General features: G+C 37.8%; 1 protein-coding gene across 10 annotated transcripts in view; it reads left to right on the plus strand.

Moving 5' to 3' along the window:
• The first annotated feature begins 4673 nt into the window (after positions 1-4673).
• Positions 4674-26645, plus strand: part of PTBP3 (polypyrimidine tract binding protein 3) — a 45958-nt gene continuing 23986 nt past the window's right edge. For 5 of the 10 annotated variants that reach the window (XM_041486308.1, XM_041486311.1, XM_041486303.1 and 2 more), the window contains exons 1-6: positions 4674-4861; positions 8461-8554; positions 19751-19822; positions 22448-22611; positions 23466-23612; positions 26261-26425. In XM_041486308.1, coding sequence (XP_041342242.1) covers positions 19798-19822; positions 22448-22611; positions 23466-23612; positions 26261-26425 — 501 coding nt within the window. In that variant the 5' untranslated portion in view covers positions 4674-4861; positions 8461-8554; positions 19751-19797. Of the gene's footprint in view, positions 4862-4998; positions 5017-8460; positions 8555-10099; positions 10340-19750; positions 19823-22447; positions 22612-23465; positions 23613-26260; positions 26426-26645 lie in introns of those variants that run through there. The other 5 variants (XM_041486304.1, XM_041486305.1, XM_041486306.1 and 2 more) reach the window with 5 other exon arrangements.

Here is a 26645-nt window from a genome sequence, read left to right on the forward strand (position 1 = left end):
ATTCTTAAATATTACACATTATTTCAAGGCTCTTGAAACCCCAACTCTGCCAAAGCCTTTTGTTGTTCTCACCTGATCTTTTGCCACTTTCTAAAGCATCCAAAGATCTTTCCAGCTCTGGACTCATTTGAACAGGCTACAGCTCACAGGTTAGCTGTGTTGTTTCCTCCACTGGTAACTTAGTTAGTACATTCCACAAGGCAGACATACATTAATTTGCTGGCATTTGCCAATAAATGCTATTTAGGTTTACTGTGATCTTAGAATGATTCTGCATTGAAATCAGGAGATAACATATGGTCTTAAATGGTATGTGAGTCCTAACTAAAAAACCATTTTCCTCATTACTATGGCAAGAGCACATACATTTTAACACATTCTTACACTTACCTGAACAGAAATTTCCCAAGTTTACCCCAGGAAAGAAAAACAACCAACCCTCTCCTTGTAGCACCGCCCCTGAAAAAAAAAAAAAAAAAAAAAAAAAAGATCAGGTTTTTTATAAATACAGCTTTTAGTAGCTTACCAAAACAATTTCTACTTTTTCTTCACTGCCAGTAAAATTCTGCTAAAATTTGCACCCAGTTTTCTGCAATGCATCAGGCTCCTTAGTGGACGACACAGAATGGTACATCACAACAAGTAATTGTCACTTTAAGTGTTTATCTACTTTTGTTTCTCTCCAGAAGTGATCAGCAGAGCCAAAGATGCGGCTTGTATTTCTGACTCAGTGCAGTGAGCAGTTTGGTGGAGTAGCCATACCCTACCAGGAGTTTGCAGCCTGTACAGTGCACAATAAACCTGAGAGGGGTAGGACCATGGAAGTCCACGGCTGCTCTTTCCAGATGTCTGCTCTGCTATGCTACTGTACTAATCCTAAAACCAAAAAGGTGGAGGAAGTTACCTTTTTAAATGCAGTTTATGGAGTGAATTTGCAGTTTAGTTGCACCACAACAGCTGAGGAGCTGGTAAAATTGCAGCGAATTACAAGGTTTAATCAGGACTGTTATTTCTTGAGCTACAGTCTCTAGGTGAAAGCCTTGTGTTGTCAGGCTGGAGCAAGTCAAATGACCTAGTCAATGACTACCCTGCTAAGAAATCTCTTAGGGTTTTTTTTTCCAGGAAACTAAACAAAGAACTTCCTACTAGAAGTGGTACTGCATAGTATTCTCAGAAATATAATGCATCTGGTTACATAAACATAACATATTACAAAGAACTGGAGTTTTAGTAGAAGAGTTACCTGAAAAACAACAACATATCAAATTATTCTGAGTAAATAGGAGCTGCATAAAATGGATAATAGGTCCTCATTGAATAGAGAACAGCTTAGAAAACCTTTTAGCTGCCAAATATTAATTTATGTCATAAACACTCAAACCCATGGAATTACAATTACAACTCCAAAACACAAAACCAGGTAATTTGGTTTTGGTTTATTTTCATAGTGTAAGCAAGTGTTAGCAATATGGATAACAACAATATCAATAAGATAAAAATACAGTAGGTGTTAGTTTCTTTCAACTTGATAGAATAACATCAAAGACAAGTAATTTTTAGTAAAATATGGTGTTGCTAAAACCAGATAAACATAGTTTGTTTAAAATAGATCAGGTTGACTAATTGCATCTGTCTATTCGTATTTGTATGCTGAGCAGACAAAATATCGTGCACCCAGGCCCTGATGCTATAATTGGATCTGTGCATACAGATATCTGTTCTTCCTCGAAGTTCTATCTAATTAAACCACACTATATACCTCTTTAAAGTAAACAACACCATCATTCAGTTTCTATGTCCATATAAAAGACACAGCTGGAAACAACACATCCATTCAAAACACACACATCTAATTTATAGACAGCACAATTCCACAGACTTCCCTAAAGTTGCAAGAAACATGAATTTGACATAGGTCAGGAAGAATACAGTTTAAATTAATGAAAAAAAGAGAAAAAGCTACAGACATAACCAATCAGAGAAACAAGCCAAAATTAATAAATAGAATAAGGGGACCAATTAAAAACAAACAAACAAAACCACAAATGAACAAAACCTCCAAACTGAAAACAAACAAAAAAATCTCTAAAAGTGTGACAGGTGAAGTAGGAAAAGAACTCCCAAAGCCCAAGTTTGCTTCCTAGAAGTATTTTCCCTCACATTATCTTTATCTCTCTCTCTCTCTCCCCTTCACTCCTTGCCTCCCAAGAAGGGAATGATCAAAGTTTTCTTCCTTTCTGTTGTTCCCTGCTTGTGTTAGCAACCAGCTCACAGGCCCCATCACAAAGGATTTATTTTCTTTTTCTATTATAACAATCTATCAAAATTTCTACTGGCTTTGTGAATTGCAGTTGAAAGCTAATTTAAAAGCATTCTTCAATGGCAGCAAAGTCTAGATTACTGGCAAAACACACTTCTTTCTATTTTTGTAGTGTACAGAGCAATTACAGGAGAACCATTATAGTATTTTTAAATTACGTTGTATATTTAACTTTTAACAAGAAACATGTGTGCTAAGGGATGAAACTGTACGTCATTTTTCACAACCTGACCTCTAAAGAAAAGCTCTTTCAATGGACTCAAAAATCCTTAATTTTTAGATTTATATACATACAGGAATTTAATTACTAACATATATAAAATATATTCCAATACATTGGAAATATTTAATATATTAGTATATTCTCATATGTGTGTATGTATGTTCTCACATTAGTATATCTAAAATAGATACATTGATATTCTCACTTCCTTTTCTCATAATAACTGATTCAAACATAATAATTTCTGAGTCTGCTGGTATGTCTAAAATTTATTTTTGACCCTTATGTTAAGACTAAAATTCATTTTTTTCAAACAACTACTCCCCAAAGTACTTCCTTGATCATAGTGACTTGTCCTATTCCTGTAGTTTGTGGGGGAACAGAAAAGCAAACTTCTAGATACTCCTGTATTCTTAGGAGTGAAGTCTGTCAGACTCACAGGACATTCAAGAATTGTCCTGTGACTGTAATCCATTTGATTGAGGCTACACTTTTCTTTAACAACATAGCCCAGAAAAAGAGTTAGCTCAGGGAAGTCCACCCTACACAGGACATAACCAGAGGAACACAATTCCTTGCAGTTACATGAAGCACAGACGTCTCTATCTCATATCTCCAGGGCACCTCTTGCCCTTGGGAGCCCACTTCTAGGGAGCAGGATGTAGACATAGCTCACTTGAACTGCAGACAGCCATGAGTATGTCACCAGACTTTGCCTGGCATCACCCAGCTTCCCTCTCTACTCTCCAGTCAGGGGACCAGACATCTGTCCCCTGTCACACCTATGGATCTTGGAGGCACCAGCTTGAGCTGTTATTTTGTTGTTTAGTTATTGCACCCAGGGGATGTGGACTTCTGAAACTCAGCTCTGGGAAACCTGGGGTGGAGATGGTGTGGGAATCTGGTGTTACAGTGTGAGCAGGGGAGTGTAGCTGTGAAGGGGCCTTGATCCCAGCTCAGCTTGTGCAAGACTGACTGCCAGAGTGGCTCCTGGTCAAGCAGGGAAGTTTCCTTTACATATGGCTCAGCAAATTCACAAACCCACATGCCCAGCTTTTACAGGGACAGGGGCTGACCACCTTTTAACAGCACAACAGCCAGCGCTGAGGCTGTGCCACACGGAGGGACAGCACAACCAGCATCCAGGTCAGGGCTGGTACCTGAATCCCATCTGGTGGTGCCGGGTGAGTGGCCAGCTTTCTCCCTCTGTCCTGGTTGCCCCAGCTGCTCTGTGGGACCCGAAAGGCAGGAGGACACTGGGGCCCTCAATGGATGGCAAAGTCCCTGACCTGTGGCTGCCCCATCACCTGTGGCTGCTGCCCTGAACCTTGCAGCACTACAGGCTCGGGGAGGAGTGCATAGGAAGCTGCCTGGCAGAAAAGGACCTGGGGTGCTGGTTGACAGATGATGGAACACGAGGCAGTGGTGTGCCCAGCGGGCCAAAAAGGACAATGTTGTCTTGGCTTGCACCAACAATAGTGTGGCCACGAAGACCAGGACAGTGACCACCCCTGACCATCACTGGTGAGATTGTACCTCAAGTGCTGCTTTCAGTTCTGAGCAGGAAACACACAGGGGTTCTGGCGAGAACCCAGGGAAGGAAAATGTAACTGAGGAAAGGTTTGGAGCCCAAGTCTTCTGAAGAGCAGCTGAAGAAGCTGGGGGTGTTTAGCCTGGAGAAAGGGGGGCTCAGGGGAGACCTCACCATTCTCTACAGCTGCCTGAAGGGGTGCAGCCAGCTCGGGGTCGGTCCCTTCTTCCAGGCAGCCAGGGACACGACAAGAGGAAATGGCCTCAAGCTGTGCCAGGGGAGGACATTAGGAGTTACGTTTTCACAGAAGGGTTGATTAAAATTTGGAATGGGTCTGCCCAGGAAAGTAGTAGAGTCACCGTCCTTGGAGGTGTTTAGCGAAGGACTGGACGTAGTACCATGGTCTAGTTGACATGGCGTTCGGATCACAGATTGGACTCGATGACCTCGGAGTCTTTTCCAACTTAAGTGATGCCGAGCGATCCATGCCGCCTTCCCGTGCTCCGGAGCGGGCGGACGAGGCCCCGGCACAGCCCGACCGCGCCCCACAGCGGCGGGACCGCCGCACTGCGCAGGCGCCGCAGAGGGAGAGTGCTGAGGGGCGGGCGGCGGCCGCTGGCCGGGGGGAGCGCCCCGGGGGTTCCACCTGGTGCCGCCTGCGGCGGGGGGGGGCGGTGACCAGCACATCCCGGCTCCTTCTTCCTCGGAGCAGCGGGGGTGGAGAGAGAGGGGCTGGGGGAGGTCCTCTCCGCCCCCGTCGGAGGGAGCGGAGTGGAGCGAGGGAAAGGTGGGTGTCGGAGGGGGGCCGGGTTTCGAAGGGGCCGGGCTTGGGGTGGGGATATTCCCGAGGGCTGCTCCGCCAGGTACTTGTAGAAGGAGGAAGCCAGCGGCCGTCGCCGTCCTGGAGCTGAGGGGCCGGGCGCTGCCGCCGGGAACTTTGTGGTACTCAGGGCGTGCGGGTCTCGCTTCCGTTCCTTTTTCTTTCCTCTTTCTTTTTCTCTCTTTTTCTCCCAGGGCGGCCGGCGTCGCGTTTTCCCCACGGCCGTGGCCAGGGCCGGTTTCCTGCCCCGCGGGGCCGTGGCCCCGGGCCGGGATGCGCCGGGAAGCGCCGCTCGCGGGGCTGGACGCGGCTCCCCTTCCCCCGCGGGTTGGAGGGGGCGGCCGCCGCTCGGGGCCTGCGCTTGCCCGGGTTTTAAACTTTATTACGGAGTTACCCCTCTTAAGGTGGTAAAAAAAATCCTTTGGCGCGCGGGTTTCTTAGCGGTGGATCGCGATGGGGTTTTGGGTATTTGCGGTTTCACGTGGTAATGGAAGTTTAGTACCCCGACTTTGGGAGGTGCTTCTCTGTACAGAGAAAACGTGGAACCGCTGGTGTTCGCCTTGTCGCTGGTGCCTGGTGGAAGTGTATATGTGGAAGCGAACTGATTGACATCTATTCTGCGGAGTTAATCAATAATCAGAAGGGTTGTTCATGTAATGCATTTTAGTAGACCTTATTGAAAGCCTTAACTATGCAGCAGATTGTTACAGGGATGAAGTTTCTACAGCGTTGTCGTCCTCAGAAGATAAAGATATTTTAAACAAGTCTGAATTATTGTGCTCCCACTGCTGGGATAGCGTGACGGTAGCTGGCTGTTGTGTGTCTTGATAAAGTTTCTCAACTTGCAACTAAGTAATAAACCCAAGTTCATTGTGTGTACTGCTAACTTCCCTGGCTGCTTTTTAAGTGAAAATTTGATTGCTGATATTTTTCCTTTACCTATTCATATTTTAGAATGCAAAAATTCATATTTTAGAATCTGGGTAGCTTGGCCATGGTGGGAAATTCAACTGTCCCAGGAAACTAACATAATGTTTATTTTTTTCATTGTAACCATATGCAGAGGTGAAAATAGAAATGTTCACGGAAGTCAGCACTTCCAACTTCATGCAAAGATGTAGATGCTGCACTAACTTAAACTTGTGTCCTGAATGTCGGTGACATGTAAAATCTTTGCTGTTCTTAAAATCTAGGTATTCTGATACAGAAGTTAAGGCTTCTTTTTCCCTTGTGGTTGAAAAAACTTCCTGACATCTTTTAACACACTATGGTAGTAGAAGACTTTATAGGGAGACATGTTGATGAGAACAGTCTTTTATAAATGCTGATTAATCAAACAGCAAATAGTCTTAAGAGGTATCTTTTTGAAAAATTTAATTTAAAATTCTACTGAGTAATTCTGATATCAGCATTTTTTTCACATTTTCTTTAAAAGTGCATGTTGCAAAATTTCAAGAGAAAATTAAGAAAGTTCTCACTGGAGTGAATTTTTTTTTTCTTAATTTGCCAGATTTGCTTGTGGAGGAACTTGTAATTTTGTTTTTCCTGTGTTCTATTAGAGAATACAGGGATTTTTTTTTTGTTTTGGTTTTTTTCTTTGTTTGTTTCTTTCTTAAGGTTTGGAATTGCTATCTGATGTGGGTGTGAGGTTCCTGTGCTGTCATACAACTAGTATGATAACCTCTTTTCCCAAGTATTTTAAAAAAAAATTTTATAAGGGTTTTATTATTTCAGTTGAGAAAGGAGGGAAGAAGAGTCATGGGTGAGTTTGTGTACTGCCCTGAAATACTACTAAAGATAACTTAATGTTAGCATTGTTTCTGGTTTGGGTAGAAATGATGCAGGTAAAATACATGTAATTCTTAAACTCTACAAATCTAACATTGCAAAGTAGAACCTCCCTAATAACCTTTCTTTTGAGAGAGTGAAACAAAGACTATGGAAGTATTAAAGGTGAATTAACTGAGTGTTTTAAAATAAATTTTCTGAAGTAGAGCCTTTATCTGCTTCAGTGAAGATACAGGTGATTGGTGATAACTGCAAGTTTGAGTATGCTCTGAGATGCCTGTGACACTTCAGGAAGACCTGGGGTTTTTGAGTGATTTGGGAATGTTCTTTTTTTTTGTTGGAAGTTGCTAAGTACCTTCTGAGAATTGAATGCCATTTGCTGATCTCCAAACTTTGTTGAAAATGCAAGCTATTGAGGTATTGGTTGAAACTGCCCTAGTAAACCTAAAGTAAAACAAAAAAGTAAAAGAAGAAAAATTACACTTCCATGCTGCTTTAATACAGAAATGAAATAAAAGCATCAATTTCTTTCTGTGGAATGCTGAGGCTAATTTAGATCCAAACCTTATATTTAATAAGGGTGAGAATACATAAAAGTAAACACAGATAAGTAATTTTTATTTGGATCAGAAAATTTCTGTAAAAAGCTGTAAGAATTTCAGTTTTATGGCAAAGAAATTGGTTCTTTATTTAAGCTTATTTTTTTTAGCAGGAATATGTGACTCAAGTTAAACTTAAAAAATTCAAAGAAACCAAAGTGGTGTATTTTTTTTGTTGGCTATCAAAAGCAGACCAGATATGTACCTAAACCTATAAGTGTTTATAGTTGAGGTTAGTGGCCTCCTTGTGGATTAGTAAGAGGGAAGCTCAGGAACAACAATATACACAGCAGTGGTATTTTGTTTTCAAATTAAATTCAGTCATTCTGGTACCAGATTAAATCTTCAGGTAACAAGACTTTGGAATTCTGGAAGATAATGCTCAAGCTTTTAAAGAGTCATCAACCACTTCATTCTTATTATCCATAGATTTCTGGCTCAGGAGCCTTTTAAAAGAAATTATATTTTACATGGAATTACATCGATTTTTTTCCCATAGTTGCTTCATAAATACCTGTTTTTAACCCACTTTGAGTCAGGTGCTTGTGGAAAACATGTAGTATAGCCTGGTATGAATGAAGTTATCTCGCCTTATGAGCTTGCTGTTCACTCCCAAATCTTGTGTACTACTACTTTCTGTTATAATCAGAAATGGAAATAATCTATCACAATCAGAAACATGAAAATAGCAAAATATTAATAAATCTCTTAGTTTCCATAGCTGTTGTCAAATTGCTGTTAATTTGATTTGGTCTGTAGTCAAGACAGTTAATCTGCTTTTTGTACCCTGTCTGGGGAGATAAGGAGTTGATTTGGGTTCTACCAGGGAGTATTTATCAGGTTTTCTGCTGAACTCATCCTGTCTTAAGTGATAAGCACAAGTGTGTGTTTGTCAACTTTCTTTTAGAGAATATCCTGATTAAACAAAATCTTGTGTCAAAACATGAGAATGAGAGTTAGTTATATCATAAAATTATGCCTACAGCTGTTGTTTCAAATTGCAGTTGTTAATTTTTTTGCACTCATTAACTGTTGCATGTAACTGTACTTTTACGTTTGGTTTTCTTGCTTTTGACCATTGTCTATATTTTGTTCTTACAGTTTCATTTAGTTCTGCATATTTTTAATGAAAGACTATATTTATGAGACTTTTTTTTCCTTTTTCTTTTCTCATTTCAGTATGTGAAAATTGTTCCTATTTCTTCAGGTCTGTGGAAGTGAGTTTTGCATTGTCCACTTCGAGGCAGCATTTTTGATACTCTTTGCAGAGTGGGTAGGTGAAAAAGTATTTTGTCTACTCCTGTTAATACCATTCTTCCCTGCTCTTGCTGTTTCCCTCTTGGCTGAAGTTGTTGAAACTCAGGTCTGCTGCCAAAAGAGCAGCACAGCAGCGCCATCCTCATCAGTGCATTTCTGCACCTCCCTCATAGTGTAGCAACTGTCATATGTGAACTGCATGGTAAAATAAATCATTCTGGTACCATGCTGCCTTGCAGTTGTTAGTCACTGCCGTGAGAGCTGTGAAAACACAAGGGTGAGGAATTACATGATTGCCTTTGCTCACTCTAGCTATAGATCAGCTTAAACTGACCAGGAAACCACACCCTGAATTTCTTGTGAAAGCCAATGGAATGAATGCTTCTATAATTCAATAAACCAACCATTATCTTGCAAATAACTTCCTTAATCACACTGAACTACTAGTAGTTTAACTTGTTGCCATGCTTGCTCATTAAAAGACATGGTCTATTACAAGGGCATTTGAAGTCAAAGGGAAGAAAAATTGTTCTTTCTGCACAGTGAGTAGTAGTAGAATTGTGTTTGCATGTGTGCACTCTGTGAAAGTGTGCATACTTCACACAGCTGCAGAGGTGTATGGTGGGCTCAGTGCTCTCTATTAGGATTTTACCATTTAAATGAGATGTTACTATTTTCTTCAAAGGTGGATTGCATTAGTCACGGGAATAAGGATGATCCAGAACCACTTCACTTATAGGCAGAAATCAAATCTTACCACATCATCTGCTTTGGGTGCAACCAGACCATATGGCAAAATCAGGGAATGGTAACCCTTTCCTTGTCTGTAGGCTACATGGTAGCTACAACTGAAGTGGTACATGAGGCGGATGTACGTTCATGAAAAGGAAGATTTTTAGAGTATTGCTCCAGCTTTTGATCCATCTTACTAGGTGATTCCTAGACTGCACTACTTTGGAAAAGACAATAAACACTTTTAAAGCAAGAATTCAAGGCACATTTTTACATATGTGCAGAGTGATAACATACTTCATACGGCATTTGAATGTGTAAATTATGCTTTAACACTTTGAGATGCAGACTCCCCTCCCTTAAAGGCCTTTTCCAACCTAAATGATTCTATGATTCTATATGTCTTCAGGCTTTTAACCGTAGTGTTTTCTAGGCTAAACACAAATACTATTTGGGAGTCAGCATGAAATGCATGATGGTGCAGTGATCCCAAAGACCACTGAAAATGAAAAGAATATGTCATCCAAGTGTTTTATTGACTTGTAACATTAAGAGGTGATTTTAATTAATAAATTGCATGTAGTCCCTCTTGGTACTTTTAGGCCTTCTTTGTCTTTCTGATTGTGCTCAGCTTAATTAGGATTTTTTTCCTCTATTTTTTTTCCATTTCTGTAGGTTTTTTGCTGGTTCACTTCCTCATTTTATTACACAATACTGAATTAGTTTTCTTACTCTTTTGATTTGTCACTTCATCTGTTTCTATTTTCTAGTCTCTAATTTGTCTTTCTTTCTCCTTGTGTGTGTCTTTCTCGCTTTCTTGTGTATGCAGACAAGCTGTTTGTTTTGGTCTTGTGTTATCAGGAAAATGACTCTAGCTTCGCACCTACCCCTTTGCACCTATGCATCTGTTCCTACCCCTTCATCTCAATTATCTGTCCTTTCCCAGAACACAATCAATGTTCAAGTAGTTAATGTGAAGTTATTCAGTGCACAGTATATCTCCTTGAATAGGGTGGAAAATATAGTGCAAAGCTTAAGTTTCTGTGGAGGAAACTTCTTGAACTCAAAAGTAAGTGATATGCTTGTTTTTCATTTGATTTCTGTCACTGCTAGATACTTTTTTCTGTTTAATAAAACCTGATAGAGAAACTAAGTTATCATAATTGTCATTAGTTTGAAATTCTGTCATAGAAGATTCTCTTTCTATCTAATTTTCTTCTGCTGTGTACAATTCTGCTTGTAAGTGTACAACAGTTTTCTAAAATAGAAAACAAATGTAAGGAAGTAAAATTGAGTGCTTTAAAAGTGTGAAAGTGACTTGAAAATAACTCTTCATTGCTGATTCTTTCCTGCAATGCCCCATAATATACTGTCTGTAGGGAGATCAGTTTGCTCATGGTAGTTTTTGTCTTGTCATCACATAAGTTTCAACTGCATGTATATTTATATGTATGTACAGTAATGGGACTTATGTGTATATATATGAAAAGGCACTCTGTCTGTACTGGTCCTCTGTAGCATCTGCTCGATATAGCTTGATTTTAGTGTATAGTGGTTGGTCTCTGTAGGGCTGAGGAGTGGACAATAAATGCAGTCTTTGGTGTAGAATCCTGAAGTAACATTATAATTCATTAGAATTTTTTTTATTTTTGTGAACTTATTTTGGACATATAGGATTCAGCTGTTTTGTGTACAAAATTGGTGTTTTAGTGCGTGTGTAACAAGTGTAGCCTAGTGTGTTGTGAAGGATGTTATGCTCTCTCAGAGGAGCTGTTTATCATGTACTTGTTGGTGTTTCAATGTGTACCTTTAAATATAAGGAAAACATCACAGAACACACACAGACACACACACACAAAGCAGTGTTTCAGCAGGATCCAGGGTTCTCAAAGCATGCAATCCAAAGACCAGATTTGAACTGTTCTAGACTGAGAAGTGTTAAGTCATTCAGTTTTCAACCAAGCGGTCAAATTTAAAACTGTAGACTTTGCAAAGGTGATAACTTGTTTAAAAACCAGTATTTTATAAAGCACAGAGTATTAATAGGGAGCATGGATTTAATTATTGATAAAATTCAGGGGTTGTATTTGCTTCATAGGTTTTCTTCTCAAAATCATGTTTCTTCCATACCTGGTTGTATGTTTTACTGTTAAATTACTTCACAGTACACTTTAATCAAGGAAAAATAATTTTTTTACCAACTAACTTGTGTGTTCCTTTGAGAGGTGGAAGAAATGAAGACTGTTAGAGGATATATCACTGTGAAGTAAAACTCAAGGGAAAAGTTCATGTTGTGTGACTGATGTAATATTTAGATGAAAGATGAGCAAGGAGAACTTGTCCTTTACCATGTATGCTGAAAAGATGAAACATTGATTTCAACTAAAGATGTACGTTTTCTGGATAGGGGGAGATGTAAACAAAAATAGAGGTTTATTGATGCTGTGCTGTCTACTGTGTCTGCCAGCAGGCTGAGATTATGACTTTCCCCTCATTTGTGTAACTAGTGTATTAATACAGAAGCTTTCTTTTAAGGTATGATCCTTACAGGGGCTAGTTTATTACTAATTTTTCCAAAAGATGAAGTGAAAGTGGGCCCGAGAAGCACAGACCACTGCATGAGAGAGTTTCTTAGAGTGAGAAACTGCTAAGAAACATTGCAAAGCACAGAGGAAACTAAATACACGAGACAGAAAGGACAAGAGCTGTGGGGCTCATAGTTGTGACCGTGTTTTCCTTGCATGCAACACTACTCTCCCAGAAAGCATTAAGGAGTAATTAAAACTTCAGCTTGTGAATAAAAATATTGAATCTGTTGTTGATCCTGAGACAAATCTTTCATGTGCTAGGACAATTATTCAACTCATAATTTATGTGATACATATCATCAAACAGACTTTTATTTCTTTCCAACCTCTTTACTTTAAGTGTGCAATTCTTAGATTTAAATGAGTGTTTGTGCATATGAATTTCGTTAAAAAAAAAAAAGTAAAATTTCCTCTCTTTTGGATGAAATCTTTAATTGTGAAGAAGTCTTTAATTTTGAAGAAAATTCAACAGACAAAAACCGTACAGTCAAGAACATGTGTCTTTCGAGTGTCACAGTTTAGTTGAGACTAGAAAGATTTTTTTAAAACTATTTGTTGGGCTCTGAAAATTTGTAAGTTAGATAAATTAGTTTCATGCTTTCAAGTTAAATGATCGATCAGTTAAGAGTCAAATCTTCTTGGAATCTTCCTATGAATCTGTGATGGTTTTTAGATGCATGGGGAGTTTCCTCCCCCCACCCCCAATAATTTTTTCTTAAACTAAGCTGTGTATATTTACTTCTGCAAAACAATAGGAATCAAAGTAACAAAAGTAGATGTCTTTTATGCTGCAGGGTAGAGCTGCTGATAAACACTGTATCCTGGAATCTTTCTGTTTTCAGAAGGAACTAGAGTTAAAAATGAATGCTAAAAGGGATGCTTCAGATAGCAGTTTTGCAGAAATTTTGATTGCTATTGTGATCCAGCTACCTTTCTTTCTCTTCATGCTGTGCAAGTTAAACTATTTCCTTTGCAAGAGGAAAGAAAATAATCCACAGTTCGTCACATTTTTACTTGTATCACAGTGGGGTTTTTTTCTTCCTTTAAGCTGTTTACCATCACCTTTAAGTAATTTGTTAACGTCTTTCAATCTTTTTTAAAATTTTTTTAAATGTGTTATTACATAGCATAACTGTTGTTACAGATGATCTGTTGTTACAGATCACGTAGCAGTTAGTTTAAATGGGAGAATCTCTTTTATAGCCTTTCACACACTAGTTCTTTAGTTAAAATCCCTCTGGGTTTTGCTGCTACCATATTGTTTGGCATTGGTGTAATGGTTTCTTTCAGCTCTTCTTCTTTCTTGATTTTAACCTTTAATAATAAATTATAAACCAGATTGTCAAGTTATGGTACTTTATAAGGCTATGTAAATTTTCTTCTGACCAAAGTCAAGGGAGACAGCTTACTGGTGGTTTATTTGGGATCCTGTATGTTTATGTCATGACTTGTGCATAGTGAAGTGTAAAATTATGCAATACCCTACACAATGTGGCATTGTATAGATACATTTCTGACTTTAAAGCCTTTAAATTTAAAGCCTAGTATCTTCATCTGTACATCTGTACACTTCATTCTGTATGGTGTTTATTTATAGATATGTTTCCATATTCACTTGCTTATTAAGGATAAGAATGAAGACTTTTAGTAAGGATTGTGTTAAGTGTTCTGTTGATAATTTGAAAAAAATGTATATGTGGAAGGAGTATATTGCAGTAACATAAGTAAATTTTCTTCACAAAAAACCTGTGTTTACTCTTGAGGAAAACTTAATCATCACATATTTAAGGCTTAAGCTACGTAGGAAGCATAGACATCAATCTTTCTTTTCAGTCAAGTTTGTATTTATACTGTCAGAAAACAATATTTGTGGAAATTGTAAATGAGTGATGATATCACAAAAAAAAGCAGTCATCTTTGATGACAGTTTCAAAGAAAGCTCTGCCACTGTGTCATGATGCTTGCTGGATTTCTGGAATATTCAAAATGCTATATGGCTTATTGTCCTTTTGGATGAGCTTAAGGCTTTCACACTACATAGAGGTATTTCTGACATTAAGAATGAAAATCCGTATTTTGTATTAGTTAAAAAACTAAGCTGGTCACTCTTAATTTTACAGCTCTTGATAATCACATGATCAAGGTTGCTTTGGCATATTTTGCATCTTCAGGAGGAAAATGTTATTTCCTTATGTTCTTGCTCTGTATCTAGCATAAATGCAAAATACATAATGTTTTTCTCTTAACATTTCAATTACTGTTACATACCTCTTTGAAGGTGTGCAGTACCTTGTTACCTGCACAGGAGCGAGCTTCAGTAGTTGACAACAGAGGCCGTGGAGCAAGCAATGTTGCTGGCAGAGCCAGCGAGCATGCTGGCCTACAGAAGAGCAGCCATCAGTGCTAAGACAGTGCTTCTAGGGTGGCTGGCGATCAGCAGCTTGAGCCTGTGTTTGGGAGGGGTCTTTATAGCAGAGGAAAAGAGGTTTTCTTATATGTGATCATTGCCTATAATTAATTTCTTCTTCAGCTTACTGAAATGGTAGGCTTTATCTATGTAAGGTCAGTTTATTTTTAGTACAAGTACATGGTTTTGAAATTTCCCGTCGTTTGGCTCCACTTTCTTTGAAATCTTTATTTTGGCACCAACAGCATTGTACTCCATATTAAATCCCCATTTTAGAAGTAGGAGCTGCATCTCCTTTGCAAACATGAAAGAGGAAGAAAGAGTAAATGAATATAGTAATTATCTAGAGACATGCTACAGAAGATAAAGGAAATTTTCATTCTTCTCATGCCCTTAGCTTTTGTTTCCACAGTCAGATTCTATAAAAATTAATAAAGTATGCAGTAGAACAGTTAGTTTAAATATAACTATGGTTATCACTGGTATAGCTTGAAATTGTCATGTTTTGAAATTTGCCCTTTTGGGACAAATTTCAAGTAATTAATTTGTTCTGCCATGTAGAATCTCATAGAAGAATGTAACAGTTTTAATTTACATGCATGGAGAGAGGTCTTTTTTGAAATAATTATTTTCCATTAAAATTGCCCATGCTCTTTTTTTCATCATGAAACCTATGATCATATTCTTCCTTATTGTTGACTTAAAAATAATAACATAGAAAGATGACTAGCTAAATTCTAGGAAAATCATCAGTATAAATGTATGTTTCTCTGGAACTATCCCATTTCTAATTAATTGAACTGTACTGAAGAATTTGTGACTTCTAGAAAATGAGAGGGGAGGAAAATACTGCAGCTGAATGCTGAGGGGAGGTAATAAGGGAGTTGCTTACAGCTTTTTTAGAAATTAAAAGATTGTTTATAGGATTCAGTGATTCCAGAAGTACTGCTAAATAGATATCTGCCATAGTTTTAACATGTGGACGTGTTCTAAAGAAGGATTTTGCAGTACTAGACTTACCCTTCTGTTTCCAACTATATGTGACTCACAAAGATTTTAGAAACTTAGAGTTCCTGACTTTCAGATGTTTATGTTTTTTGCTATGAATACAGTGGGTTTTATCCTGGAATTGCAGAATCATTAGCATAAATTATTATCAGAATTTTAAAAAATCATAAAACAGCTGAAGTAGTTTCAGGGCAGGCACCTGTTTCTGTAGTCAGTTGTGTAATATGCCTTATTTAGTCAGGGAAATTGATCTGGTAGATATGGAAGAATACTTTGTTTCATTAACCTATTATTGAATTGCACACTTTGTGGTGGCCTCTTATTTGACTTTTTACTCAGCACTATAGATTACCTATTTTTAAGGAAATGTCCAAAATCAAACTGAGCTTTCTAAGCACCTGGTTTCTAGTTCCTACTTAATAATACAAGGAAAGAATAAACTTAATCCAGTTGTAGCTCTTCTATTGCTCTTGCCTTGCCTATAGCCAAGTAATAATCCCCAAAAAAATGTTAAAATGCTGCCTTGAAGTAGGAGAGGTAGAAAGTCTTATGGTGTAAAAAAGGGAGTCTTAAGATCTTAGGAGATGATGAATGTGTTTGGAGTGATGGAATGAGTGCTGGAATAGAGGAGGATGTTGCAGCCTTGCTTTGGTAGCTGTCCTTTTTTTGAGCTATTCCATTCACCTCATTTATCACAGTCTGAAAGAAGGAATATTCGCCATGTACAGTCCTGGCACTCAGAAGGCAGGTGCTGCTTTCTCTGAGGTAGGCTTTGTGCTGGAAGAAGTGTACATCAGGGAAGGGTTTGGCAGCATGGTTACTCATCCTGCCTGCCTGTTCACTTTCACTGTGTGGCCTCACAGAGATCTGGTGCAAGCAGCTCGGTGAGGCTAAGCAGCTGTCTTACCTCACAGTTGTGCTGTGAAAGCTGAAATGGATGTGGTGGCACAAGGGCAGTGTGAGCTCCTGTCTGCTTAAAGAGGTGCTTGTCAAGTGTCTATGAACTGTGGACAGGGAAGGATGTCAAGGTAGCTTTATAAGCAGGATTTGGCTGCTCTTTTTTTCAGCTGGACTTAAATACTGAATAACTAAGTAACTAAGTAATAAATAAGAAGTAACTAGTGGAAGACTCATGTACAGAGAGAGATTAGGGACATGGTGGGACTCTAACCTCTGTGGAAGGATTCAATTAGATTCCTCTAAGATATTATCTAGGGCACACTACCCTATTGTGTAGAGTTTTTCAACACTAAAGGCCTTGCAAACCCAGAGCAGCCCGTAGCAGATCTTTGTCACTAATAAGTTAAATGCTTTATGTTACAAAGTATTTTAAAAATATCTCTTTCACCTCTATGTGGGAAAGAAAGAGATTGAACAAGCAGTCTTTACAGGCTGAATTTTTGTAATCTCTTTGAGTATTCTATATGAGCAGAGTTGTGAAAACACTGAAGAAGTAAATGTTGTCTTTTTCTTCCATCCAGACTATCACATACACATTTTGTACTTCAACTTGTGCAACTGCCATGGTGTCAGTTCATCTTTGCAATCTTCTAGAACATTTTTGCATTTGGTTTGGTTTTGATTTCAGTCAATGAGTAAGAAGGGCTATCATTTATAAGCTGTCTAAACAAGGAGATGATGAAAAGCATCATTTTAGTATTCTTGTACCTGAGAAATACCTTGATCAGCCACCTGCAAAAACAGTGGCATTCCTAGCAGTTTTTATATACTACATCCTTCCAAGGGGCATGCTGTAGTTAATAAATGTGCTGTAATTGTTTGGGTGGATATATAACTTAGTATTGATATCAAAAGTTAAAAATTGGAGCAGTGTTTCAGTGGAGCATTCAGACAATAACAAAAAGTATAACAAAGATCTTCAGGTAAGATTCTAAATTCTTCTGTAAGAAACTAAGTTTTGTAGTCAGGGCTCTAGACTTAGCAAGCCTAGGCCAGGCCAGTTATTCTACAGTGTCTTGATTGAATGTTAAATTGTTTTGTTTTGGTTTTTTAATAAAAACATAGTTAAAAGTATGTAATTTTTAAAAATACTCCTTGTATCAGTTTGAAGATATGAAGACAGTTAGACATTTGAAATTATGATGGTTCTCTGTATTGCTTTGTTGATCTTTTATTAAACCAAATAAAACAGTTTCATAGGTGATGAGCTTGGGGTTTAAAGAGTTCCTTTGTGTTTTCGCTGCTGTGGTGGGTTAATGATTGTCAGTGTAACGGCACAATCTAGGGAACTGTCTTAGGATGTAGTGACTGAATGATGTGTCAGTTTTAAGTACCGAAACATGTCATGGATGAATGTTGTAATTTTGGTATAATTTTTCTCCTGTCAAAGCTGGTTTAGTCCACCATCCTGGAGCAGCAGTTCATTGTGTGCTGCAGTGAGCTACAGCTTCAGTTTTATGAATACAGGCCAGTTACACAAAGAGTTGTAAAACAGGTCACTGCAGCCATCTGCATTGTGTTTCTTTGTGTGTGTGCTAAAAATGGAAGAGGTTGGAAAATATTTTCTTCTGAAAATGTCTGAGGTGTTTTTTTTTAATACCAGTGTATATAAAATTAAATATGAGATTGTAAGAATACATGTTGGACGTGGTAATACACGACATTTTTTTACAGCCTTCTGGAAATATGCAGAGGTTTCTTCTGTTGAATAAATGCTAAGTTAAAAACCAAATTAAAGCCTCCACTTTACTGAAACAAAGCCTCCAACAGGAGTTGCATCAGTAGCAGTTTTTCTTCCTGCCTCCAAAGGAAGGTTTAGTGTAATAAAGGACCATAATTTATACCTTCTACTACATCTGCACATACAGCTTTTGTTTAATTAGCATGATATGCATTTTACAATCAAAATATGCTCTTTAGGTGCAATACGAGTGCTGGTATACTCAGTGTAGTGATAATAGTTAAAAATTAATATCAGCATTGCATATTAATTACATTCTAGTATTTGTGCAAGTGCAGTGTGATATCCATGACGTCTAGTAACCAATTAATTAACATTTCTTTAAAATACAGCGTTTATATTTTTTAGTTCTCTTAATGTAAAAATGATTTTGCTGTTTGTCACAATTATATGTTGTACTTAAATATACTGTTAAGATGTAGTTTCATGGTTAAAATAAGTCTCTGCTGTTGCTGGAGAAGAATGAACACACTCATGTTTTCTTCCATCCACACTAACACCTGTGCTCCTTCATGAGCAGCTAAATTTGGCTAAAAAGGTTTTTAAGCACCCTAGCCTAGTCACAGTCTTCTGTTGTGAATGACTTTCCCACACTAGGGAAGCAGCAGGAACACATGATTAACAAGCATGAGGGGAACCTAATTGCTTCTTTTAGCACAGACCCCATATAAGCCAGTACTCTGAGCAGTGTTTTTGCAGCTGATGCAAGCCAACATGATGGCTTATCCCTACCCCTTTGCAGTGGATCCTGCCACTTCTCAACATTTCTTTCAGCTGAATAACTAGTCTAGCTCAGCTTAGAGTGCTGGTAGGCTGGAGAATTGATTAACCTCATAGGAAAACTCTTGGGCACTGGACTTGATGCAAGATAAATAGTTCATGGTCATGTGGGAATACTGGACCAAGGGCAGTGGGAAGTTCTCTTTCCACCAAAGTGATGAGAAGCTGTTTAGATCAACTTATTCCATCATGTAGAATCACTCCCTTGGTCTTTATTTTTCATTAAAATTCTTTTATGGAAGAGAGTGGTGAAAGTTTCAGGAAATGTAACTGCCTTTCAGAGGTGTTTGTTTGTTCAAGGTGTACCTTGTTTCTTGGTGTTTTGAAGCTGATGCTTGGCTGGGATACTACAGCAGTCTTAATGAGTAAACAGACATAACTAGAGCTAGATGCTGATTTTTGAATGACAGACCTGTGGTACTCAAACTCTTTTCTGTCAGTAGTTAGAAGTTCAAATTGGTTAACATTCTTAAAGTAAATACTTTGATCTTTGTCCTAAGAATTTGATGGTAAGTCATATGTATTTAAAAAAAATGTACTGAAACCAGATTTTTTTTTTTAAATGTGCCATGGGTTTGTTTAAATATGTCTCAAATTAGTTTTGCTCAAGGTCCCCTGTGTCCTGTTGCAAAGGCAGACTTTACCTGTGTAGCTGTGCATTTGTGGAAGTAATGTTGTATTGCAGACGCAAAGCCTGCAGCCAGCTCATTTCTTTTCTTAAGCATTTGTTATTCTTGGTATTTTAAGAAGTGAACTGTAGTGAGATAGATTTAAATATGAAGTGTAACATAACTTTTTCCCATGTCTCAATAAATCAATAAATTCAGCTATGTTGTTGACTTTTTTTCCCTGAAAAACGAGTTCTTGGCAGTTGTGGGTACTGTGTATAGGAAGGGGGTGTTCTTGGGAAGAATAAGTAAAGGGAGTTGTTGCACTTTTACATCGAGCTTTCTCTGTAAAAGCTTTTACTAGTAATCTTGTCTTTTATTTCTTTAGTGTGGTCCTGACAAGCTGCCTCTGGTGTCAGTAATAGACCTTCTACCATGAGCAATTCTACTCCAGCTACAGGTATACATGAAAAAAAAAACCCTCAAAGTTCTTCAGCTGTTCTTTCTCTGTGTTGTTTTTTTTTTTCCTTTGTTGTTTTGTGTGTGTGTGTGTTGAGGAAGATGCAGTAAGTGTATGTGTTTGTTTACCTGTAGTTTTAGATCAGACAGGAAGTTGAAAGTGAGAGAAATCTGTTACTACTTTTGGTAATATTACTTCCAGCATTAGGTGTACACGGAGTGTTAATGACCAATGGTTGCATGAAGTAACTTTATGTCAAATAAATTAACTAAATCATGACATAGACAATTACCTGTCAGCAGTGGTTTCCAAATAGTTTATTTTATATCAGGGCAAAGGACAGAGCAGATCACCTTTTGGTAAGTGTCTAAGACTTGCTATATTTTCAGTGGGGAAGAAGGAAGAGTCTGAGGAGCTAATTTGAAGATTTTTCTTTTTGATTTCTTTGACTTGCACGTCAGGTTGTTTATACTTCTGCTGATCAATTCAATGTGATGTCCAAATGTTTCTGCTTGGCTTGAAATAGCATTAGCTTATAGCTCAGCAATGTAATAGCTGAAGTATATATTATTAATTAACAGTGCAATGACTGATACTTCACAGTGGTATCCAAGGTATCTAAATGATATAGAGGTTTTTGGGATCTATTAGTAGGCATTCTCATTAATAATCATATAAATCTAAAATTAAATGTGGTCACTCTTGAAATGCATCTTTTTACCCAATACAGTTGCTCCAGTTGCAGGACTTGTTTTTTGTTGTTTTGTTTGGGGGTTTGGAGCTTTTTTGGTCTGGTGGGTCACATATCTAAAATGTGTACCTCTCTACCTCAGGCTGCTGAGGGAATACATTTGTACCAGCCATGAATTGTGATTGTAATGAGCTTCCCTTTGTACATCAGGAACCAATTTTCATAAGCCTTTTCATAAGGCTTCTTTTGGTCTGTCTGAAAGCATTTTTTACTTTCACTCAATTGAGAGTACAATTCAGAAAGGTGATCACCTTTGGCATGCTTTAAAGAAATGTTGAATCAATTTGGAAATTTAGATGTTGGAAGATATAGATGGTTATCACTCTGCATCAAAATTAGTATCAAACCACAGCTGGAGAAAGAAGCATGGTTTAAAAACTATGAGGTTTTATTTTTGAGATGTGCTAGCTTTTATTGCTGATTTGGTAACTTAGCTAAGGTTTCACAAGAAAAGAAGCACTGCAACAGTTTGCCACTTAGCTCCACTTTGTCACCTCTGACAGTGTGTCAGAACCCAGAAGATACTGCTTCTGCAAGTCTGTCTTATATAAAACTAAAAGGAAAATTCATACTAGGCTTCATTTCCTGTTTCCTTTGGTCCAGCATTCTTTGACTTAGTATTAAGTCAGGGACATCTTATCCATTTAGGACCTGAAAAGTAACAAAATAGGTTGTTAGAGTTTACTAGTAATATGTCCTGTCATGTCTTGGTACCAATATGTTTAATATGGTCATGTTTGTCTTAAAGTTCGCATTTTTCAGAATGCATACAGAGCACATGAAGCTATTTAAAACTTCTTGAAGGAAAAATCAATGCATAACAGACTTTTCAGTTTTACAGGTGGGAGAATTGTTAAGTGTGGTATGGTTGGGGCTTTGATCATCCAACTTAAAATTTTACAGGCTTCCAGTAATAAAAAGACTCTCTGTAAACATCCTTATGCAGAATGAGCAGTTCTGTGAGCCAGTTCTCAGCCTTAGACTGCATGCAAAACCTACAGCAAAATCTGAAATTTCTTATATAGCTCACACAGAAATTTCTTCCAATCTTTTGTGTTTTTCCTTGGAAGGCTAAATGCAACAGATTAGCTATTAAAGCTATCTTTCTTGCCTCCATTGCAACTGCTTCTAGAACAATATACTTGTTCCAGATATGGCGTACTGCTTTAAAGTGCTTTCAAGGATACTGAGTAAAGTTCCTGAAATGCAGTCATTGGTCACTTACCAATCCAGATCAGTCCCTTACAGGATCCAAACAGGCATATGTCCAAGAAAAACCACACTTCTGGCAGTATGTCAAAGTGGAAGATGTAAGAGTTTGTATGGATTTCATGCTATCTTTTTCAAAGACTTTTTAAAACTTAAAATAATTTGGAACAGCAGGCTTTCTTTAATAAAGTAAAAACAAACCCAAAACCTCGAGTTAGCCATTCAGTCACAGAAAGATAAGTTGGTGATAAAAGGAAAATTAATATATTACCTCCCAATTGGGACTTTCCCCTCTTTTGTGCAACTAACATTTTGTAAATACCTTATGTAGGCATCTGGGGAGAAGCTACTGACCTCCTATTAAAAAAAAACCAAAACAACAGCAAACTAAAGCCAAATCTTCAGAAAATAAACAAACAAGTCCAAAGCAAAGCCAGACATACCCCACCCTCCCCTTGCTATCAAGATTTGAAATAGTTGATGATATCTTCTTACACTGTCCCTTTGTATGATATGAAATATCTTTTCATAGGGTTTGAAGAACTAAATACCTAAGTCAATGTCAGTGCTGAGGCAGCAGTTTCTCTCCTTTAGGTTTTGACATGTACACTGTGCAATGAGTTTGTCTTGTTTACTTTTCTGTCTCCCTCCCTAAAATATTTTAGGTAATGAGAAGACAAAAAGTCGAGGAAAAAGATCACTATGTTCCCCTTCACGTGTCATTCATATTCGTCAAATTCCAGATGATGTTACTGGAGCAGAAGTTATTTCATTAGGTGTCCCTTTTGGCAAAGTAACCAATGTCTTGATGCTAAGAGGAAAAGGTCAGGTATGTGCTTTTCAATGTTTCAATAACAAGAGCAAGACTGAAGATGTGGTTCATGTTATGATAATTTTGATCTTGACCTTGGGTGAAATGATTGCAACAATGTCTAAATATTTCATTGATAGGAGAAGATTTTCACATTTTTATATGTGAAAGGATGTTTTGAAATTTATTTTAAGTTTTTAATATGCTTTTGGATTACATAATGAACTAAACGTTTGTTAATAGTACTGTTAAACACTATATCCACTTTATGTGAGAACATATAGATGATAAAGATAGATGTCACTGTTGATGACATATGTCTTCAAAGAGCCTGCCTGCTTAAGTTACTAACATGCATGTAATTTTTTAATCCTGTTAGATGTGGCAGAGTAGTTTGTATCATGAAGAAGCACAGAAATCCTAAAAATAATAAGCATTCATTGAAAAAATTGTCTGGAGCACTGAGCTGGATTAATACAATGCATAAGCTAATGGATGTTTAATGTTCTGTTCCAGCTTTTGCATTCACTATGCATATCAGCTGCCTAAGTAATAGTGCTTGATTTCAGGAATTTAACAAATTGATTAGTAGCGTAGTACTTATAGCAGCGTTTCTTCCCATATGTCATACTCATTCTACCTCTTCTTAAATGACATAATGTACTTACAATGTAAAACTCTCTAAGAAACCCCACAAATTGAATAAAACAGCCCCATAAACATGCACACACAAATGCATTCTAAGGCTGAGTAAATCAGTATTGTACTTTCACATAAACTTTTTCTAGTGAGAGTGGAATTGGGAAAAAGTTATGCTTTTTGCTCTCTTGTAAACAAAAACAACATTGAAATCAGCTATGTATTGGTTGCAGGCATTTTTGGAAATGGCTTCCATAGATGCTGCTGTTTCTATGGTGAATTACTACGCTGTTGCTACACCCCTCCTCCACAATCAACCAGTTTATATGCAATATTCCTGTTACAAGGAACTTAGGACTGACAATCAACCTAATCAGGCTGTAAGTACAATATTTCTGTTTAATAGGATATAATTGCATGAGTTGTGAATGCATGTGTTAATACAGAAAGTATTAAGGTGTTTTCTGCTTCTCACGTTGCCCTGCTAGTGATAGTGCACAAGAAGATGGAAAGGGTCTCAACTGGGACAGTTGATCCCAACTGACCCAGGGGATGTCCTACACTATATGATGCTGGGCTCAGCACTGAAAGCTGAGGGAAGGACAAGGAAGGAGGGATGTTCAGAGTAGTGGTCTTTTTCTTTCCAAGTAATTGTTAAACTAAATGAAGTTCCTGCTTTCTTGGAAATGTTTAAACACCTCTCTGCCAATGGGGGAAGTGTTTAAACACCTTTTTTTTTGCCTTGCACATGCAGCTATTGCTTTGCCTATTAAACTGTCTGTAAATGAACCCATGAGTTTTCTCACTTCTATGCTTCCAATTCCCTCTCCTTGTTGTGCTAAGGAAAAGTGACTGAGCAGTTGTGTGGCACTTTGCTGCATACCAGAGTTAAACCACAACACTAGTAAATAGACAGGCTGCGCTTCATTATACCAGTAGACAAATTCTGATATAGATATAATTTCAGTAACTTCTTACAGAGAGAGCCTTTTCAAAATCTGTAAAATTATTGTGAAGGAGCTCAAGTTCAAAAGTAGTTCACCATAATGACCATGAAATGAAGTGAAGGTGGCAGGAGGACTGCTTGTGTGAACAAGGAGCTCCTGATTGGGTTGAAAGATAAAATAGAGGCATAGGACACTTGGAATCATAAACAGATGCCTCAGGAAGATTATAGAGCATTATCTAAACACGCAGGGATATGGTTAGGGAAGTCAAAGACTACATGGAGTTGTCTCTGATGAGAGATGTGAAAAGCAGCAAGTTTGGTTCCTTGAGGTATATCAGCAGTAGAAATAAGATTTCTTTTTTTCTAAAAAAATATGTAGGCCTGCTGCTGAATGGGGCAGGGACAGAGATGGAAAAGGCTGAATTACCAAGAGCCTTCTTGGCAGCCTGTGGTGGTTAAGACTTGCGCTTGAGAAGAGTGGAAAAGTCTTGATGAAGGAAGTAGAAAAAAATAGCATTAGAGAACATATAAATTAATTTGATAAACGAAAAGTCTATGGCCCTAGTGAGATACACTTTTGAATGCTGAGGGAGCAGATTGGTGTCATTGCACTGCCAATGTACAATCTTGAAAATGTCATGGTAGTTGGAAAAAGTTACTGAAGACTAGAAAAAAGAAAATCCTTCCATGTCCTATCTTAAGAAAGGATAGCAAGGAAGATGAAAAGAAAATCTGGGGAACCACTGCTTGATCAGCCTTACTTTGGTTCCTGGGTAAGGAATAGAGCAACTCATTCTGGAAACTATCTCCAAACATTCTAAGGAGGAGAAAGTGGTTAGTCATAGTGAAGCGTAGTTTTTAAAAGGACTTTATGCTAACCAATGTGGCCTTTTATGGTGAGATGACTGGATTGATGGACAAGACAAGGGGTTATTGTTCATCTTGACTTTGCCAAGACTTTTGATTGTTTCCAATAACATCTGAATAGATGAACTGATTTATGCAGTCTAGTTAAGTGAACTGTGAAGTGATTTGAAAGGCTGAAATGGTTGTGACCAATGGCATAAAGCTGGGGTCCAGTCACTGGCAGAGTACCCTAGGGGTTAATGCTGGATTTTAGATTCCTGGATGAATTTCAATTGACTTCCCATTTAGATACATAAGTTGTATACTGTGATGGATATATAATGATTTTTTTTCCTCTGGAAGAATGTTGACAGTAGTGATTTGGGTATAAATCATTCATCTGTGCTGGCACAAAAGTCACACAAGTCTTGCAAGCTTGTCAGTCTGGTAAATGTTATTTATCTCTTTCTTCATCTAAGATTGCTATCTGTTTGTTATCTACAAAACCAAACAAATGACAAGGTTTTTGTTTTAAGGATGTAGTTTGCGTAAGAGCATCAGGAAAACTATATGTATATTTGCAAATAAGACTGCTTGGGTCTCTTTCTGAGTATTTTCAACTTGCTTTCTTCTATAACAGCATTGTCTGCTTTTGAAAATAAGCTGTTTGGCACTTATATTTGAGTTATATCTAAATTTTAAAGAGACCCTAGTAGAGCAGCTGAATACTGTTACTGTCTCAGTCCCTAGGCTGAGCCCTGAAGTACAGATTATTTTGCAGGGTTATATTTTTCTGAAACTAAGTAACATGTACCACCTGCCCTGTTAAATCTGTCTTCCAAAGAAATAGTGTAGCTGAGACATGACTTTAAGTCACAATACTGCATCTGAAAAGGAACATCTCTCCATAGTCCTGCTACTCACAGGAAGTATGAAGACCTCTTTGGGGAAAACCCATGGAAAACAAGTGAAAAGACTTCTGTAATCGCAGAAAGTAGTAGCAGTTTAACAAAAAAATAGTTGTAATTCTGTGAATTACACTGACTAGTTGTAAGGGAGGAGCATGGAAAGTAAGAGTTATGATTTATAAATGTGGGATTTTAATCAATAAGATGAAGGAAATATGGTTTTATGAAGTTATTTTTTATGTCCTTTTCATTTAGGAGAACTTTGTTTCAGTATGAATAATTTGTATGTAAAATAACTGCACTCTCTGCTATGACTTAATTTCAGAGACCCCAACCTGCACCACAATGTATGAATGCTGTGCAGCATGGAAACCTGGGTATTACAAGTGCTTTTGCTGCTGAAGGTGGGGTCCTTCCAAGTCATGGTTCTGTTCTTCGAATCGTTGTTGAAAATGTTTTTTGCCCTGTCACTTTAGACACACTGTATCAGGTAATGAGGACTGCTTAAAAAAAGTCACAATCTGTTCCAATGTTGCTACTGTGAATCCATTAAATTTTTTTTTAATTCCTATGGTTCCTGAATCTTCTGAGTGAGGACTGTCTCTTTAAAATAATTTCCTGAATTCAGGGATCTAGGTTTGAAATAGTTGTATGTAAATGAAATTCAAGTAAACAGGGCTTCAGTACTCAGATTTTCATGTTGTCTCATT

Source organism: Pyrgilauda ruficollis, unplaced genomic scaffold (assembly GCF_017590135.1).
Source record: "Pyrgilauda ruficollis isolate IOZ18807 unplaced genomic scaffold, ASM1759013v1 scaffold75, whole genome shotgun sequence".
Lineage (NCBI taxonomy): Eukaryota > Metazoa > Chordata > Aves > Passeriformes > Passeridae > Pyrgilauda > Pyrgilauda ruficollis.